Consider the following 21062-nt stretch of genomic DNA (forward strand, 5'->3'; position numbering starts at 1 on the left):
ACGATTCTGACACTTCTGCATGGTGAAGATGTGGTTTGGCACTCCTCCTACCACCTCTAACATGGCAGCTCTGATACACCGAATGGACACTTTATTAGACCCATCTAGTAGCACATTGGACTCCTTTGGCCTTCAGAACCGCAGCGATTCTTCATGGTGTGCATCCACAAACATCAGTGGACCCGGGTGCGCAATTTGACACAATTTGACATACATTTTTTCTACGCCGTCAAGTACGCCATGTGAATCTATCCTAACTTCTCCAAATTTTCTGTGTGGAAAATCCACAACATGTACGCTCCATGTCAACATAACCTTAGACACAATGTCGCTAGAACTAAAAGTCTGTTGTTATACCCCATCCGTGCTAAGGAGCGGCGAGTTGTGTGTTCAGATAAGTTAGTTGGAGATCCAGGGTTGGATTAAGCTGACTATTTAGCGCCTGTTGGTCAGAACAATTCTTGACATCCCCCTCTGACCCCTTTTGGTGATGAGTTGTTTCCGTCCAAAGGATCCCCTGTATTTTTTTCCTCGGTCACGCCATTCTCGATATACTCTTGACACCGTTACACAAGATAATCCCCCACGGAGGTTGGCAGTGACAATCCGGCTAGTCTAGCACCGATGACGGGCCTTGTTGGAAGTCACTCAGATCACTGGATTTTCCCATCTAATGTGGATTCAAACTGAAACTGATCCACGGAAAAATTGTCACGTGATTTTATGCCGCACGCTGAGGTCACAGGGAGAATTACCATACAGGGAAGCGCCAATCGTGAGAGGGCCGGGGCTCTAATAAAGGCTGTGAACACTAATAAAGGGGCCAGTTCTTGCCTTCACTGTAAGGCTTGGTTCACACAGGTCGGATTTGCAATTGAAATTACGACCGGAATTTCGCCACGGCAAATCCGCCTGCGGCCGCTTACCCCGGGTTTGACCAGCCATGTGGACATAATTTCTCAGAAATCTCGTCCACACGGAACGGCGAATACGTCGTGGCAAATTTGGCAGTAGATGGCGTTGTGGCCACGCTCTTCTCTATGGGAACGACCCCCGCAACAGAAAAGCGTGCAGCCAAGCTGCTCCAAAACCCACGGCTAAGTGCCTTAGGTTTTGAAGCAGCACTTTCCCGGCAGAAATCTTGTTTTTTCGCTGCAGCCAAAACTGCGAGATTTTCCCCGGGAATACGCCGTGTGAGAACCCAGCCAAGTGTATTGTAGCTTGGGGTTCTTAGAAGGTCCCCCACTTCGACATGAGCTGCAGAGGTTGATTCTGTTGATTCTATTTGTGCGGCGGTTGTTACTTCCTTTCTTCCATATATCATTGAGCTCTTCCAGTTCGGACAGAAGCCGCAGTCTTGTGGCATTATGGTCTGTGCTAACAATCAGGGAGTGATGCTGTGAGTGACCGTCTATAATTCCGTTTGAGAATTGGATGTATCTCTATATACACAACTATAAAAATGGCTTTTCGGAATGTTTCAGCTCTCTAGCACTGATCGTTCTCAACATATTTGCAAAAAAAATGGGAGAAATCCGAACACAAACATAACAGCCGAATGACTGGCCCAATCTCCACTAAATTTGTCACATAGACATCATCTATCTCAGTAATCAGTGGGACCACAGTGGGGCTGCAGCGTTGGATCCGGGTGGCTACCGAGGGGTAAGTATAGTTCACTTTATAATTACATATGGGGGTTCCTAGTAAGCGGACAACCCCTTAAAGGGGTTGTCCCGCGAAACAAAGTTGGGGTATACACTTCTGTATGGCCATATTAATGCACTTTGTAATGTACATCGTGCATTAATTATGAGCCATACAGAAGTTATTCACTTACCTGTTCCGTTGCTAGCGTCCTCGTCTCCATGGTGCCGTCTAATTTTCAGCGTCTAATCGCCCGATTAGACGCGCTTGCGCAGTCCGGTCTTCTCCGTGTTGAATGGGGCCGCTCGTGCTGGAGAGCCGCTCCTCGTAGCTCCGCCCCGTCACGTGTGCCGATTCCAGCCAATCAGGAGGCTGGAATCGGCAATGGACCGCACAGAAGACCTGCGGTCCACCGAGGGTGAAGATCCCGGCGGCCATCTTCGCAAGGTAAGTAAGAAGTCACCGGAGCGCGGGGATTCGGGTAAGTACTATCCGGGTTTTTTTTTCAACACATGCATCGGGTTTGTCTCGCGCCGAACGGGGGGGGGGCTATTGAAAAAAAAAAAAAAACGTTTCGGCGCGGGACAACCCCTTTAAATTAAAATCTCTTTGGGATGCCACTGACGAAATGTCAAATTTCTGCACATAACAGCCCAGCCATTTTTTCTTTACTCGCTGAGAACGGACTGCACCCCTCTAATGTTGGCTTCATATCAGTAGGCAACCATATTTTAACAGCACACAGTTACGCAGAGTAGACCAGTTTCTAATAAAAATTATGTAAATCCGGTAGATCCACAATAAATGGCAGGATGTCGTACATCATCACACACAACACAGCTGCCTAATACATGAAGTCACTCTTCTGGAGGGGCTGCGTACACGGCTGGAGGGGCACAACGGGCCTCAGTAAGGCAGCACAATCTCTCAGTCCGAGCAGCTGCAAAGGCGAGACAATGAAGTGTTATAGAGCGCAGCTCCCCGAGGACATGGAACCTGCTGTTCTCCTTGTCAGTAAGAGGCAGAAATTTGCAAGCAGAAAATTGGGTGGGTTGGGCCCAGCTCAGCGAGGGGGAAAAATGGTGAATGCTTTAAAGATGTCTCCTATCTGATTGTCCCTCCGCAGGGTGCTGGTTGTACTGCCTTAGTGGTGGCTGTGGTCGCTCGAAAGCTGGAGCTTACCAAAGCCGAAAAGCACGTCCATAACTTCATGATGGATACACAGCTGACAAAACGGGTAAGCAAGACGCAGGGGCCCCAGTGTGCAGCAGCAGCGTGTCCTGGGTCTTCGGGACCGATGCAAAAATATCAACGGAAGGTCAACCGGTACCCCAATGCCATGAAAATACACCTTCATAATCCATACCAAATCCCTCATGTATTTTGGACTTCAATAGATAATTCTATACCTTCCAATAGGTGGCGCTGTGGAGGATTATTCCATCACTCATTTGCATAGCCTTTTCCCAGGGAGCACTGCATGGCCTAAAGGACTCCCTACAGCTTTGTGGTGCTCTCCACAAGGAGAAACATTACACTCTCCAGACTTCTATACCATGTCTTCCAACAGTCCTATATTGTGCAAGGCAGACCCAGGCAGCAGGAGGCATACACCACCATACAAGCATTTAACTCACTTGCAGTCACAGCATGGTGGCAGCTGATGCCATTGCTGCAATCAGTGCAACGTTTGATCTCTTCCCCAGCGTCTGCACCGATTACAACACAGCCACTGGAGTGGGAGTACCAATCAGTTAAATGCTTGTCGGGTAGCTGGAGGTCCACTATGGGAGTCATTATTACTACTGGTGCTACTAATAGGGATCGCTATTATTACTAGGGCCACTAACAGGGACACTGTTACTACTGGAGCCTCTATGGAGGTCACTAGAGATGAGCGAGTAGTGCCTTAGCCGAGTATCTCCCCGCTCGCCTCTAAAGATTCGGGGGCCGGCGGGGGGCGAGGAGCAGCGGGGAGGAACGGAGGGGAGATCTCTCTCTCTCCCTCTCCCCCCCCCCCCCCGCAACTCACCTGTCACCCACGCCGGTCCCGGAATCTTTAGAGACCAGCGGGGAGATACTCGCTCATCTCTAGAGGTCACTATTATTACTGGGGCCACTGTTACTACTGGAGCCTCTATGCAGGTCACTATTATTACTGTGGTCACCAACAGAGGCACTGTTACTACTGGAGCCTCTATGGAGGTCACTATTATTACGGGGGTCACTAACGGGGACACTGTTACTACTGGAGCCTCTATGGAGGTCACTATTATTACGGGGGTCACCAACGGGGACACTGTTACTACTGGAGCCTCTATAGAGGTCACTATTATTACTGGGGTCACTAACGGGGACACTGTTACTACTGGAGCCTCTATGGAGGTCACTATTATTACTGGGGCCACTAACAGGGACACTGTTAATACTGGAGCCTCTATGGAGGTCACTATTATTACGGGGGTCACTAACAGAGGCACTGTTACTACTGGAGCCTCTATGGAGGTCACTATTATTACTTGGGCCACTAACAGGGACACTGTTAATACTGGAGCCTCTATGGAGGTCACTATTATTACGGGGGTCACTAACGGGGACACTTACTACTGGAGCCTCTATAGAGGTCACTATTATTACTGGGGTCACTAACGGGGACACTGTTAATACTGGAGCCTCTATGGAGATCACTATTATTACTGGGGTCACTAACAGAGACACTGTTACTACTGGAGCCTCTATGGGGATCACTATTATTACTGTGGGGATCACTGAAGGGCACTACTAGGGGATACATAGGGTGTGGCTTTGTGTATAAGGGGTGTGTCCGGTGATTAAAATTTGACGCGAAGCACTACAGTTATCCCTCTTTTCGTTGTTCAAAAGTTGGGAGGTGTGCTATCTCACAGTGACAGGTACATTTAGGAACTCTACGGCTCTGAAACGCATTGGTGGTGTTGGTATGGATATTGAAATTTTGTGCTCTTTGTACATTTTTACGGAGTAGTCGTACTCGTTGACCTCCCAGGTTACAATGGCGGACTTAATGTTTCACTAACCGATGAAAAGGCTCCCGTTCACATCTCCGGCAGAGTCAGTCGTCAGGACTTCTTTGCAGGCAAATGAGCAAGCGATGTAAGATGTGTCCCGCCTGAAGGCTAGCATCAGATAAGTGATGGCTCTGGGCTCTGGGACAATGCAGAAGCCTTCTATGCACTATAAAAATATCAGCACAAAAAGCAAGAAAGATGTGCTGAATATAAAGGAGAAAAATAAATCTAATCGTCCAGCTCTTCTCAACTGAATGTCAGCGCTCTGCTGCTCTCTGGTGGCAGCACCTGGAGGATCTGCTAGCCGGGGCTTACAGTACGGTGGTGCCTCCTGATATTTCACCTTAACGTTTCTAGTGTCTGATATCAACGGGTATGGGGCGAGAGTCTAACTGATGCTCTGGGACACCAAGATAGATGACCTTAAGGCAGATGAGTTATGACGTGGGGTAGGAATGATGGATGATGATATGATGCCTTAGATGCATTATGGCATGGAGTACATGAGGTGGATGGTTGTATAGATGACATGGCTTAGGGCATGGTGTATTTGAGATGGATGATGACATGACACAAATTTGATGGCTAATGGCATGGAGTACATGATGCAGATTAGATGGATGATGGTCTGGTGTACATGAGATAAATGGTGAAATTGTGTAGAAGACATGGCTTAGGACACGGTATACATGAGATGGATGATAGTATGATGTAGATGATATGGGTGATGACATGATGCGGATTAGATGGATAATGGTTTGGTGTACATGACATGGATGGTAAGATAGTGTAGAGGAGATGGATAATAAGATGGCAAAGAGGAGATGGATGGATAATGGCATGGTGTAGATTAGATATACAATAACATTAGTTAAAGGTGGTGGGTGATATAAGGTAGGATAGGTGGGTGACCACAGATGGAGGTAGATAAGATGGGAGGTGGCATGTTGTAGAGAAGATGGATGATACCTGACCACATAGATGAGATGTGTGATACTCTGATCACTATGCTGGCCCCTTTGCATTTACTGCATATTATTACACGGCAGATAAAGAACGCGGCCGCCAACGTCCTCCGGGAAACATGGCTGATATACAAGCACACCAAACTACTAAAGAAGATCGACCACGCTAAAGTTCGCAAGCACCAGAGGAAGTTCTTGCAGGCCATCCATCAGTAAGTAGGCAGCGGGCACGAGATGTGGGGGAGGGGATGAACGATTTCTGCCTTTGCCCCGCAGCATGAGGCACAAACGGGTGACTGGTGATGGGGTTCCTCCAGGGTTTTATGGCTTTGGTTTGTGTTTTAGGCATTGTATGTGATGTGTTCTTGCGTTCTGCTCCGCCAATTCTGTGAGCGTTCCAACTGCTTTGTTTTACAGGTTACGGAGCGTGAAGATGGAGCAACGAAAGCTGAGCGACCAGGCCAACACCCTGGTGGACCTCTCCAAGGTAAGTACTCAGTATCAGCAGTCTAAAGAGCCGAGTCAGCTCTTGCTGATGATGCAAAACCTTGTATGACACTTATTGCAAATTAATACAGAAAGATCTACGGTAGTTTATCTGGCAGTGCGGCAAGAACACGGCGGATCACCTACACCGCAGTAACTGGATTACTGCATATACAAAGAATGGCCACTTTATTAGACCCCCCCAATCTAGTAGCGATGGGCTCCTTTGGCCTTCAGAACTCCAGCAATTTATCGCAGCGTAGATCCCACTAGGCGATTAAATCGTTCTGCAGGAATATCGACAGGAAGCTTCTTGTAGTTGCTGCAGATTAGATGGCGGTGCTGACATGTTCTGACCAGCTGACAGGAAGGAGTCAGCGATTCATGCTGCTCGCACCAAATTCTGACCTTTTATCAGCCACAGAAATCTGGATCCATCTGACCAGCAGATGTTTTTCCGCTGCTCAGTGATACAAGTTTTGCGCTCTTTTGCCCGCTGGAGTCTCCCCTTTCTGTTTTGGCGCTGGAGCTGGTCATCTGCTGTTATATCGCATTCATGCTAAGGAACGGCGAGTTGTGCGTTCGGACACGTTAGTTGGAGCTCCAGCGTTGTATTTGCTGATGGTGCAGCGCCTGTTGGTCAGAACAATTCCTGACATCCTCCTCTGACCCCTTTCAGTGATGAGTTGCTTCCGTCCACAGGATCCCTTTTCGTTGAACGCTTCTTTCGATCACGATATCCCCTCTACCCCCTGCGGTTGGCAGCGAGACCCCGGCTCATCTAGCACCGATGACCAAGCCTCATTGGAAGTCGCTCAGATTCCATCTATTGTGGATTCACACTGAAACTGATCCAAGGAAAACTTGTCATGTGATTTTATTCTGCACTCCAGGGTCACAAGGAGAATTTCTGTACAGGGAAGTCCCAATTGTGAGAGGGCTGGGACCCCGAACTCTAATACCAGGGCCAGGAGCTCTAATAAAGGGGCTGGGGGCTCTACTAGAGTGGGCAATTCAGTGTACATTAAATCAAGTAAAGCTGGGGTTAACAAGACAAGAAAAGGACTTAGGTATTCTACTTGCAAGAAAATGAAGTAGCAGTGCTCAATGTCAAGTAACAGTTGCGAAAGCAAATAAGATTTTAGGGTGTAAAAAAAAAAAAGACATAAAACCATCTGACCATATGTCTATAAATCCCTTATAAGAGCACATCTGGAATACGGGATTCGGTTTTAGGCTCCACATTATATAAAGGAGAGCAGGAGAGGGTTCAAAGGTGAACAACTGGATTATTAAATGAGAGGGGAAGCCAGAAAAGTTAGGCTTGTTCAACTTTGAAAAAAAGAACCCCTTAAGAGTCTAAATGTATAACTACTAGAAATGAGCGAGCACGCTCGGTAAGGTCAGTTACTCGAGCAAGCCTCACTCAACTCCAGTAACTGCCTTCTCCTCCGAGCGTGTTCGGGGGGCGGCGGGCGGGAGGGAGATCTCTCTCACTCTTCCCTCCTTTCTCCCCGCTGCCCCCCCCCCCCCCCCCCGAGCACGCTTGGAGGAGAAGGCAGTTACTCAAGATGAGTGAGGCTCGCTGGAGTAACTGACCTTACCGAGCGTGCTCACTCATCTCTAATAACTACATGTGTAGGCAGCACAGGATCTACTCTTTCTAAAGATCATACATACGACTAGGGGATTCACTGTAGGGATGGCATTGGGTCGGTGATGAGCGGCGCCTGTTTTCCTCCAGACGGAACACTTTAGAGGCCATAAAGTTCCATCCTGGTGTCATCAGAGCAAATAATCTTGTTTCTTGCAGTCTGAGGGTCCTTTAGGGTCTTTTTGGTAACTCCAGTGGGCTTCAATGTGTCTTATGGAGGAGGCTTCTTTCTGGCCCCTCTGCCATAAAGCCCGGATTGGTGGAATCTGCAGTGATGGTTGACCTTCTGGAAGTTTCTCCCATCTGCACACAGGATCTTTAGAGCTCAGCCAGAGTGATCGTTGGGTTCCTGGTCACCTCTCTTTACGAGGCCATTCTCCCCCTTAGTTTGGTTGGTCGGCGGCTCTAGGAAGAGTCCTGGTTGTTCCTCCATGTATTATGGAGGCTGCTGTGTTCTGGTGGTTCTTCCATGTAAGTATTATGGGGGTCACTGCGCTCTCGGGAACTTTCAGGGCAGCAGAGATGTTTTTATAGTTTCTCCAGATCTGAGCCTCCACACAATTCTCTCTCTGAGATTTACAGGCAGTTCTTCCCTCCTCATGGTTTGGTTCTGGCTCTGATATGCATTGTGAGCGGTGAGACCTTATATAAACAGGGGGGCCTTACAGATGAATTTACCGCATCTGACTCCAATCAGGGTGATCAAAAGAAATTGGAGACCCCAGAGCTAAAAGTCACGTGTCATACTAAAGGGTGTGAATACTTATGTCAATGCAAAATAGTAGTTTTTCACTTTTAAAAACTTACAAATATTTCTCCCGTTCTGTTGTCACTTTATCATTATATGGTACTGAGTGCAGAATGATGGGGAACACAAGGCCACAACATAATATGTAAGAGGGTGTGAAGACTTCCTGTACCTCCTGTATATCTTCTGTTGAATAGCACTCCCCAACCAAGAGGTCATCGATAGAAATGTCCATCCAGAGCAAGTTTCTTCATAGTTTTGCCATGCGTCATGGAGAAATAGCTAACAGGCAGAACACATTCAGGTTAACAAACATGTCCTTATATGATTGGCTTCAGTCATTTTCGTCACATGCACTCCAAAATGGTACCAATAGAAACCACAAATCATTCCCCCAAAAATAAGCCCTGATATAACCGTTTCAATGGAAAGACAGAAAAGTTATGGCAGTCAGAAGAGTGTTACAAAAAATAATTTTTAAAAAGTATATATTTTTTAAAGAAGTACAGCGAAAAAAAAATTTGTTGTCATCAGGATCGTACTGACCCACAGAATACAGTCATTATGTCATCACTGGTGCCGTGTGTACACTGTAAAAACAAAACCACATCAAAGATGGCAAAATTGGGGTGTTTTTTTCAATTTCACTCCACTTACAATTTTCAAAAGTTTTTCATTACATTACATGGTGGGTTAAATAGCATCACTGAAAAATGTAACTCATCCCACAGAAAGCAACAAACCCTCAGACAGTGAAATAGAAATAAATAAGATAAATAAAATAAGAGTCATAATTGCTTAAAAGTGGGAAGAGAAACAAATTTTTTTTTTTTTTTTTAAAGGGGCAGGTCATTATAGAGGTTGTCTGGCTATAAACTATAGATGGCCTACACTCAGGCCAAGTTATCAATAGTTAATTTGTCTGAGTCATTGCCTGGGTCCCCTTCCGATTAGTTGTTCACCACGTTGGTGCACTTGTGTACTGAGCTGATTTCGGAGGGAAGCAGACAGCGCAGTTCTTATTTTAGTTGGAATTACAAGCATTGAAATGATTGGGAATGTTGCCTGCAATACCAAGCTTGGCCACTGCAGAAAGCAGCTCAGTACACAAGCTTGCCGGCCTGGCAAGCAGCTGATCAATGGGGGTCCCAAGCAGCAGACACCTGATAATCTACTATAGATGACTTACCCTGAGGATAGGCCATCAATAGCTTACAACCGGACAACCCTTTTCAGGGGTTAAAAACTCACAATCCACCATCTGGAGATCCAGGATATCATATGAAGTAGGACTCAACCTCAAATCTGTGCCAATTTTCACTTCTAATTACCATTGCTTTTCTAATTTTCCACAGATGCAGAGCGTGATGTATGATCTTATCACCGAACTCAACGACCGCAGCGAGGATCTGGAGAAACAGATTGGGAATCTTGAAACCAAGCTGGACCAGATCACTTCCACTTTCAATACTCTTCCCGTCCTGATCGTGGACACCCTGCGACAGCAGCAACAACACCTTCTTTCCGTCATCCTGGAGTCACGGGCGCTGGGAGTGGCGGTTGGAACTCCACAGACTCCTCTATCTGACAGTCCCATGGGAATAAGTTCGGCATCTTTTCCAACACCACACACCAGCTCCAGTAGCTGCTGATGGGACAGTCTTGTGTTGGAGACAGTAGACCTCTAGGTCAGTAGGATAGGAGACGTCGAAAATGCTGGCTACCTAAATATCATGTAATCTCAGCTAACCTTGAGTAGAACGTCTTGTAGGAAAGCCACTCGGCACCCAACACGAGGAACTGCTTGAAGGTTGAGACACTACGGCGCACCTTCTCATTCACTGCCAAGAAACCTGCGATGCTTAGCGGAGAAGGAACGGTTACAATCCCACTTCCTCCTGACAACACCCTCCCTGATCTTCCTACTATGGTCCTTTCTACTTCTTTTAACACTGCCCTCCAATGTCCTGGCACTTCTTCCATAGGGGCTTACGGCAGTGCAAGCAAATTCAACCTTTTCTGGAGTCTTTGGCTCATCCTCTTCTTACAGATGTCTTTATAAGTGCCTGCACATTGAAGGCCATTACTGTCACAGCCAAGAGTGCTCCACCCTTCCCAAGCGATAAGGCCTACTTTAATGGTCTTGCTCTAGAGGTCTTAAGTTGATTGACCAGATGGTTGAGGTCAGTTGGTCTTGGACACGGGAGTCCTTGTGCTTTCACACACTGAATTTCTGTGCTTTGCATAAATATGCTATACTTATATCCAACAAACTGCTAAGTCAAAGGAGACGCAAAAGGTGGTACCGAACCGTACCCAATTAGCTTTGGGGTGGTGTCTGCGAATAACCCGTTACTCACTGCGCAATATACATCTACCTGCGCTACACGTGAGCGCTCACCACTTCTGTATGTATTTTTGCACCAAGACACAACCAAAAACAAACAAGAAAAATACGACTAACGGCCCGAACAGGTCCGGACGTTGAACTGATGACAGACAACTGGGGTGTAGTCTATGAATCACTGTGTTTCTATCTACAGACGGAATCTCATGCTGTAGACGAGGGACTGTACAGTAGCTTGATAGGGAATGGAGCTACAATCCGCCTTCCCCTCCGTTTTCACAAAAACAAAAAAATAGAAAAAGAAAAAAATATATATTTATATATTTATGCTAAAAACAATCAAATACTCTGAGCCTCCAATCCCCTTTGCCGAAATTAGGAAGCTGATTACCTTGCTGTTATGGCAACTTTCTAACAGGAATTTGATTTCAAAATGGCAGCATGCGTGTTTGCACTGTGTACCAGACAGTATTGCTTTAGAGGGAGTCACCTGGGGAGGAACTAATAGGGCACTATTACATGAGCCTGACTAACGCTCTTGATTTAGAGCCAATTGCCAGGCTGGACTTGGACTTTAAAGTTCAACTTCTGTAAGAGGCCGTCCACACTGCCACCATGCGTTTAACGTACGGAGTCAGGCCGGGACTCATTTCTGAACTCCATACGTTAAACAGATGGTTCAGAAGACAGTGTGGACAGACTCAAATGAAAGAGCTGATAGCTAGTGCTAGCACTCTTGTACTAGTGTTCATAAAGATTGGCTAAATACAACCATAAAAAGGCAACAATCGTGGTACGATGCGGTAGCCGCAAGCCGCCGGGACCCGGCCCATCCAGGGTGGCCAACCGACACAAATTTTGCTGACAACACTGCCGTTTTATTGGCAAAATCTTTTAGTGGTTGGTGGCCACTGGTAGGCTGGGTTTATCACCGCACTGTGGGGACTGAATATTAGTGCCAAGAAGACTCATGTGTTAATGAAGTTTGCCAATTTGGGGCACTTACCAAAAATACACCCCATTTTAGGCACTTTCCAGAACACGTTTTACAGTGCCCCTTGAAGGTATGTATAAGGAGGAACTCCCCCCAACATATACCTCTGACAGTAGCCAATGTATAGGCATACATACAGTGGCATCTGTCACCAATAGGTACTCGCGTTAGAAAACAAACAGGCAGTAAAATTTTTATACTAGATGCCTCTGTATGAAATGGCGCTATCCCATATAGCCAGAAGGAAGTGTAGTGATGTGCATCTGACCAGTGGAGGCAAGGAGAACACTCTGTGGGCCTATGAATACTTTTCAGGTATGCAGTGGGAGCTTTCCTGGTGCATATAGCAAACTTGCACTGCAAACACAGTGGGAAAGTAGCTTTACTGGTTTATATTTTGCATGACTTGATTTAACGGGATCAGTGATGTTTCAAGAGTCTATTGAACTAATTATTAATGTGCTAGGGTCTAGTGACATCATCAGTGATATTTCAAGTGTCTACAGAACCATGGATGCACTAAGGTCTAGTGACATCATCAGTAATGTTTCTACAGTCTATTGAACCAATCAAGAATGTGCTAGGGTCTAGTGACATCATCAGTGATAATTCAGGTGTCCACTGAATCAATCATGAATGCACTAGACTAGAGGGTCTTAGTGACATTATCAGTGATGTCTAAAGAGTCTATTGAAGCAATCATTATTTTACTAGGGTCTTGTACCAGCAGTAGGGATGTCTGAAGTGTCCATTGAACCAATACTGAATGCACTAGAATTTAGTGACATCATCAGTGATGTTTAAAGAGCTCACTGAATTAATCATTAATGCAGTAGGGTCTAGTGACATCATCAGTGATGTCTCAAGTGTCTATTGAACTGATCAAGAATGCGTTAGGTTTAGTGTGACATCATCAGTGATGTCTCAAGTGTCTATTGAACTGATCAAGAATGCATTAGGTTTAGTGACATCACAGTGATGTTTCAAGTGTCTACTGAACTGATCAAGAATGCACTAGAGTCTAGTGACATCAGTGATGTTTCATGTGTCCATTGAACGAATTATGAATGTGCTAGAATGTACTGACATCATCAGAGATGTTTCAAGTGTCTATTGATCCAATCAAGAACACGCTAGGGTCTAGTGATATCATGAATGATGTTTCATGAGTCCACTGAACCAATCATGAATGTGCTAGAGTGTAGTGAGATCATCAGCGATATCCCAAGTGTCTATTGAACCAATCTTGAATGCACTATGGTCTAGTGATATCATCAGTGATGTGTCAAGTGTCCACTGAAGCAGTCTTGAATGCACTAGTGTCTAGTGGCATCATCAGTGATGTCATAAGAGTCTATTGAAGCAATCATTACTTCACTAGGGTCTGGTTTAAAGTGTGTATTGATCCAGTCATGAACGCGCTAGGGTCTAGTGACATCATCAGTGATATCTCAAGAGTCTACTGATAAGCTGCATTTACTCTGATTTTACATAAGGGAATGGGGTCTAAAATGCAGGGTTTCTCCAAAATTGGCCAAGTCCTTTACATTTTCGTTTTCCATCACACAGACACCCTTTAGTGCCTCCTGTGCTCCGAAAATCACAACAGCAGTGTTTCGAGTGCCAAAGCTCTTACTATCTACTTATAAACTTGCAAAGCAATTATTTTCCTAGAACGTGGCTGAATCCGTCTCTTTGGTTCATTTTATAGCAATTGTGGAAACAAAGAAATGGCAATTATTTGTAAAGGGGCGCGTAGCAGTAGACATGCATCATATAGCGTTGTCAGGGAGGCGAGGAACTAAGATCCACTGAATACAGCGTGAATCCCTTCGTCATCGATGCAGACCATAAATGTATGCGTTAAAACAACCTTAATCAAGCCTTCTAGTTTGTCTTATTTTCACTGCCCATCACTTATGAACACGCAGGTTACTCTCTATGACTTTGTGTCACCGCACAGCAGCTCCCTCTAGTGGTCAGGGTCACAACATCCCGGGGTTATTACATTGAGATTGGATGTATAGATTTGTGCAGTCCTATAGATGCTTCATAGTAAACATAATCTGCAAACTTTATTGCTAGTCATATATACTGCTGACTATTACATCACTGACCTCTCCACAGACTATTGCTCCACTCACCTGGTGAGTGGATGAACAACTACTTGGGGGTCAATCTCACCACAAATAAGTACCACCTATTCCCAGGATAGCTGATAAGTGACTGGGAGGAAGGGGACCAAATGCTGAGACCCCACCCATCATAGGAACGGAGGACCTGAGAGTTCCTCTATGAATGTGCACTGCCACTCCATTCTTCTCCACTGGACTGCAGGAAATGCTGGAGGTGTCCTCAGGCATCTGGGGTTACTGGAGCTGTCCCCAGGGGTCTGGGGTTACTGGAGGCGTTCCCAGGAGTCTGGGGTTACTGGAGGCGTTCCCAGGAGTCTGGGGTTACTGGAGGCGTTCCCAGGAGTCTGGGGTTACTGGAGGTGTCCTCAAGGAGTCTGGGGCTACTGGAGGCGTCCTCAAGGAGTCTGGGGCTACTGGAGGCGTCCTCAGGGGTCTGGGGTTACTGGAGGCGTCCTCAGGGGTCTGGGGTTACTGGAGGCGTCCTCAGGGGTCTGGGGTTACTGGAGGCGTCCTCAGGGGTCTGGGGTTACTGGAGGAGTCCTCAGGGGTCTGGGGTTACTGGAGGAGTCCTCAGGGGTCTGGGGTTACTGCAGGCGTCCTCAGGGGTCTGGGGTTACTGCAGGCGTCCTCAGGGGTCTGGGGTTACTGCAGGCGTCCTCAGGGGTCTGGGGTTACTGGAGGCGTCCTCAGGGGTCTGGGGTTACTGGAGGCGTCCTCAGGGGTCTGGGGTTACTGGGGGCGTCCTCAGGGGTCTGGGGTTACTGGGGGCGTCCTCAGGGGTCTGGGGTTACTGGGGGCGTCCTCAGGGGTCTGGGGTTACTGGGGGCGTCCTCAGGGGTCTGGGGTTACTGGGGGCGTCCTCAGGGGTCTGGGGTTACTGGGGGCGTCCTCAGGGGTCTGGGGTTACTGGGGGTGTCCTCAGGGGTCTGGGGTTACTGGGGGCGTCCTCAGTGGTCTGGGGTTACTGGGGGCATCCTCAGTGGTCTGGGGTTACTGGAGGTGTCCTCAAGGGTCTGAAATACATGGCCAATCCTGATGGGTGATGATATAATCAACACAGTGAATGGCAGTTCGTCCTTTCCCAGCATGCTCAATGTGTTTCTTCTAGGACTCTGATATTTTTTCCCCTCATTTTGTGGTGCTCAGTACATAGAGCTCAGACGTGGGCTGGTTTGCCTGCAGTTCAGCAGATACTGTGATTTATAGAGCTGCCTGGTCTGCAGGAGTCCACTCTTTTTTGAACTTTCTTGTGGTCTCAGTGCTGAGAGAAGGAATCCTACAAGCTCACCATCTAAGGAGGCCGGGGGTCACTGATTGGGTATTCAGGGGGTTGGATCCATAGCTGAAGTTAGAAGGACAGAGGAATGTTACACTAATACATATTGCGTCTACTTATATTGAGGACTCCTAAGGCGTACTAGTGTGTACTAACCCTCCTGTCACCGGGCTGCAGTGCCCCACATTGGCCACATAAGAAGCTGTTAGGGGATTATGGGGGGCTATATACAAAGCAAAAGCTTTATCAATAGTTATGATTTATAGAAGTGACTGAAAAGAGTTTCCAAAAGTTGGTTTCAATGAGCCTAAGGGCTCTTACTCCTAAGCTGGAAGATCCAGTGCACCTCCCTGCATAGCAAATTTTTGTCCAGATCCCCCTTACAGCGATCCAGTTCTGACATCCATTAACATGCCTTGCAATAACGGAAAAGGGGGGGGGGAATTTTCGTGCATATCAAGCTCGGGTGTTTGGAAATTGTCTACTATGCTCCTCAATCGCCTTTCCAATACATATCTTAGGCCATCTTACTCCATATATAATATCTGTGCTGCGACATCCTATTTCCTGCTGTTTGCAGGATTTACAAATGTAGAGGCATTCATGATAAGTGGAAAGAAAGGGTGTCTCCCACAGAGGTGAGAGGCAGTACGTTTAGACTGCGGTCATTGTCTGTTTAGGGCAAGAGGACTGACAAACAGGCTGTACACTAGATGATTACGTTCATTCTGACCTCTTCTGTATGTAATGCTTAGTTAGTGGGTAATGGCCCCTTCTAGAGCCAAATCTGATGTTACAATTGGCCAATATTTCTTCATGATATTTACGACCGGATAGCCAATCGAAGGTTCCTCTATAGCAGATCACCATTTTTTTATTTTGCCGGGTTACTCCTGGTCCTAAGTAACCTAAAAGGATCCTCAGTTTTGGCTCTTTTATATATGCTTCACTTAAACACTTAACCAAATAGCACCTCCTGTGAAAACTCATGAGCAGCTGATCGCATTCCATGTGGAAGAGGGTTTTGTCTGAGCAGTTTCTTCTTGCCTTTGGCTTCAGTATTGCCCCACTGGAATGCCCCTTTTGAGTGCGGGGGATGCCAACTATTCTAGCGGAGCAGGTTGTTTGTTCCTGTGGGCTTTCTATAGATGCTAATTTGAATGCATCCATTCTCATCCAATGAGATGTCCAAATCTACATAGTGAATACGCTTTTCACAGATATCACAGGTAACAATACAAAGTGGATATGATTTCATCAAAAAGTGCCCCATCTCCATCCCATATCATAACTAAGTCATCGATGAATCTGCCCCAGAACAGTATGTGACTTGTGTAAAGTTCCATCTCATCGGAAAATACCACTGTAGATTCCCAACACCCTAGGAATAAATTTGCGTAGCTTGGCGTACATGCCGTGCCCATCGCTGTACCCCATTTTGGGAAAAAAAACCAACACATTGGTCAAAAATAAAATAATTATGTGAGAGAATGAATAATGATAGTTTTCCCACAAACATATTGTGAGGGAAGAAATGTGTCCCATGTGTGTATAAAAAAGATTTACTAGCTGTCAGGCTTGGTTGTGCTGAATATTACTGTACAGACTCCCTACATCTATGCCGGTGAATAATGCCTTACTGAGGACGGTAATCTCATGTATGGTAGCAATTGTGTCTTTTGTATCTTGAAGAGGTGAGGAAAGTGCGCTGACAAAAGGGGTCAAAATTCTGTCTAAATAAATGCTTGCACTCTAGGTTAGATTAATGCTGCCCAATACTACTGGTTATAGATAAATGTGAACTCGTCACTGGGTAACAGGTGAACAACACACGTTGTTCTAATAGATGATAACATTCAGTAAGCTATCGGGTTGTGGAATCATGGGATGTCTGATATATTCAATATTGTCTAAGAGTCTCTTTACCATCACCGTACAGTCACGTTGGTCCATGACTACTATGTTTCCCCCTTTGTTTGATGGTTTAAAACACCATATCATGATTAGTCAGCAGTTCCTTCGAGGGCTGTTTTCTCTTGATGTAAATTAGAATGTATCAGATTTTTCTTTGGTTTGATTTAGCAAATTTCTTTTGTCACCAAATGAGTAACTAGTTCTCTACTGCTGTGGTGGCTCAAGATCATGAACTTGTGGATTTTGGTTTTAGTCTAGTAAAGGGGGCGTCATAACCGATGTACCAGCATCATTGTCCTCTAAGAGATCTATCGAAGTCTCCAGAGCTGCAAGATCGTTCTGATTCCCCCAAGCATTTACCCAACTGAAATGTGATAATGCAGGAGTCGGAGTAAATGACAGTCCTTGTTTGAGTCCTTGTGTGGAAGGACAGGTTGGTAAATCATCCTCATTGCTCTTATATACGAGTTTATCATCATCTACTTCGATCCTCTTAGGAGACTGGAGTGTGTTTAAAAAAAACAATGGGTGCAGCTAATGGTACACTGGTGGTGAAAGCTGGACTGTTGTCTGAAGAGTCAGTAGCAGTCAGTATAGTAGTATCTGCGATGTGGTGAGAGATAAGGAGGTCAAGGATGAAGAAGATACAAGAACACTGGATGAAGAAGGTTAGCTGGTTCCAATTGGGAGCTGCATCCTCCTATGTGAGTGCGCTTCTGATGGTTGAGACGTTGGGATTTATATTAGCCAACCGAATGGACCGGTAGGGAAGATATATTGTCCCTTATGGCTCTACCCTATCTGGTATTGCTGTACGTGGCCCTGACGTCCCCTCGTCAATATCAAAGACTTCGGACTCGAAGATGTCCGTATATCTATTCTGATAATTATGCAGGTTATTCTTCTTTCAATATATTTGTCTTGTTTCAAAATCGCAATAGTCACGGATAAACTTCCGATGTTTCCAATTTTTTATTTCTTTCTGCAGACCCTCCATGTATTTCAGCAGTCTGTGCTCCAATGCAGTATAATCCCAGTGTGGTGAACAGGATGGGATATCTGCTCTTCCTTCTCCAGCTGGGTAGATATTTTGGTAAGGAAAACTTTTTCGTAGTCAAATAGAACTGGATCATGCGGAATTAATTCCCTGGGAGTAATCCTTCCCACTCCTCAATAAATTCAGCATCCTCCTGATGGGAATTTGGGGTCATATCAATCCATAAACCACGATATACTAACGGTATGGTCAATGATATCACTGCTGCTCTCTAGTAAATGGATAGGTTGCATCCCCAGTGATGTCACCGCTGCTCTCTAGTGAATGGATAGGTTGCATTCTTGGTGATGTCACTTAGGTCTCTATTGACTGTATAGGTGGCATTCTGAATGAGGTCACTGCTGCTCTCTAGTGATTGGATAGGCGGCATTCTCGGTGATGTCACTTAGCTCTCTAGTGTCTGGATAGTCTGAATTCTGAATGATGTCACTGCTGCTCTTTAGCGATTGGTTGTTTTGTATTTCCAGTGATGTCACTGATCCCTAGCGATCCATGTGGAGCAGGTAACATGCAGGTATGTTCAGAATGTGGACTTGTATGTATGACAAGCACCTTCAATATGATCCTGATTAGAGCAGAGGAGCATGGGTATTTCTTACCTCTGTCCTATTCTCATTATACCCAAAGAAGCTGATTAGAACCTGCCGCTACGTGACACGAGGTGCAGAGCTCGCTCACGGCCTCCCAACTCTTTGTTTACAAATGCTGAGGACTAAAAACGTCTCCAACCCAGTTACTGATTCGCTGTGAACTAGCCAAACACCCTGTGACCCTCCATCGTCCATACAATGATTGTTGATGGGCGCATCAGGCTTTTATGTCATATGTTTGGCGCCCCCTGTGGCTCATCTCCCGCTTGTAGACAGTCACCTAGACTGTTCTGCCCCCGCCATATCCATCCGTCAGTTTCTAGGGACCAGTCAGCATCAGGGAGTTTTGCATGTGATTTTTGCATGACTTGTGCAGCCATGTGGCACCTACCAGGGACCGGCCATTTCTTCGCTCATTTTCATAGAGATGATTTGACAAGTTTGAGCAAAAAGTCATTCACCCAATATTGTAACGAGCCAAAGAGATGATCACGATGGACCCTGAAGTGATGTGCGACCATCGGGCTGTTACAGTTTCCCTCTGATAATTTGAAAGGGCATTTCCCCCTCAATGCAAAGAGCTTCATTCTGATTTTTGCCGTGGAGCTTTCACCTTTTCTTCCCAGCGCTGCACATCACATCCACGCCATAGACCAGTGGTATCACTAGTTCCAGCCCGATGCTTGGTGGGCTCTGGCTCGAGGGGGTCGATGCAGGGCTGCATTTTTAGTCTGTGTGTTTAGGCCACTGAACCGCGTAGAGCCGCCGGAGCGCTTGGCTCTTCCATCGTCATGAGAAGGGCGAAATGTTGGGACTGACCCCAGTCTTAGAGACTTTGCTGAAGTCCACCATATTTGTCTTGCAGAATGTAGACTTTTCCCACCTCGTCTCCATCGCTCTCCTCGGCCGACGCGTCGATGGTAACTCGTTCATCTCCTATTATTTTACTATGATATGTATCTTCCTTCAATGTATTTTTTTATATTTTATAACAAAGATCTCCTTATCCAAGCGAGCTATTTTTTACTCTTTCTATATAGACAGAATGCTGGTGACGCGCCAATCTCGTTCAGGCGCGGTCGCTCTTATCCAAGGTAAATAAAATATAAGACATTTGCTATGAAACGCTTTTTGCGTCCTTTATTGTGCTTGTGTGTGATTTTTAAGAGCTTTTATCACCCTCTCATATACTCCTGCCACGCCTCCCACAATTCTAGGCCACGCCTACTAATCAATACTGCCTTCCATCTGAGGACCTCCCCCGCATTAGACCACTGTGCTCGCCCACAGGATGTTCACCTACTGCCCACACAGAAGTACCAGGATAATACCCCTACAGTAGTGGCAGCACCCTAATGATAGAGGCCCCTTATACTAGCAGCACTATAATGATAGTGCCCCGATAATAGTGAAAGACAGTGCCCCCGTAATACTGTCAACACCAGAATGACAGTGCCCCTATAATGGTGACAGTGCCCACATATTGCTGATCGCAACATAACAGCAGTGGTTCCATAATAGTGATCGCTCTATAACGACAGTGCCCGCTTAATATTTACAGCTAGGGCCAGGTTACGGCTGCCTATGGTGTGGAGTTGGTCAATTTTAATGTCCCCCATGCACACGGTAATAAATAAAAAATTACCTGAAAGCGTTGCGGAATAAGTTGGCGCTATACAAATACCAAGATTTATTTATTTATTCCGGCCCAGACCGTCATAATAACTTCTCTTGGTCACAGCTTGTCTCTACTGAATTTGACACACAGACATCTTTTGTTTTCCACACCTCTACACAATCTCCCTCTGCATAGTGCCCACAATAATAAATAGGCCCCACACAGTAATTGCTGCCCTCATTCTGACCAGCATCGGTCATGTGCCACCCAGCAGAAAGCTGGAGCAGTCTGCAGCGGCTCGTGGGAGCAACAGGTTTGTTTTTTTTAACCAACACAAAATTGGGCCTTCCTGTTTTGCACAGGTTTAGGCAGTGTTGGGGGCCTATCTCAGCCTGCTGGAGAGTGGAAGCTGGGGCCCCCCAGAAAAATGGATATCACGAGGCCTGGAGCCAATACTTAAATGGTAATTAGACCTTGATAATAGCACCTTAATGATAGTGTCCCCATAATAGTGTCAGAAACATATAGAGAGCCATAGGACCCTCCAAAGGTGAACACATATTGAGTCCCATAATGACATCCAC

The 21062-nt window shown here is 46.1% G+C and overlaps 1 protein-coding gene across 1 annotated transcript in view; it reads left to right on the forward strand.

The window, feature by feature from the left end:
• KCNN3 (potassium calcium-activated channel subfamily N member 3) overlaps nt 1–12771 on the forward strand; it is a 126256-nt gene extending 113485 nt beyond the window's left edge. Inside the window, exons 6-9 of the mRNA XM_066605890.1 lie at nt 2774–2884; nt 5744–5871; nt 6077–6146; nt 9903–12771. Coding sequence (XP_066461987.1) covers nt 2774–2884; nt 5744–5871; nt 6077–6146; nt 9903–10199 — 606 coding nt within the window. The 3' untranslated portion in view covers nt 10200–12771. The remainder of the gene's footprint in view (nt 1–2773; nt 2885–5743; nt 5872–6076; nt 6147–9902) is intronic.
• The last annotated feature ends 8291 nt before the right edge of the window (nt 12772–21062 follow it).

The sequence above is a fragment of the Eleutherodactylus coqui genome, chromosome 6 (genome assembly GCF_035609145.1).
Source record: "Eleutherodactylus coqui strain aEleCoq1 chromosome 6, aEleCoq1.hap1, whole genome shotgun sequence".
NCBI lineage: Eukaryota > Metazoa > Chordata > Amphibia > Anura > Eleutherodactylidae > Eleutherodactylus > Eleutherodactylus coqui.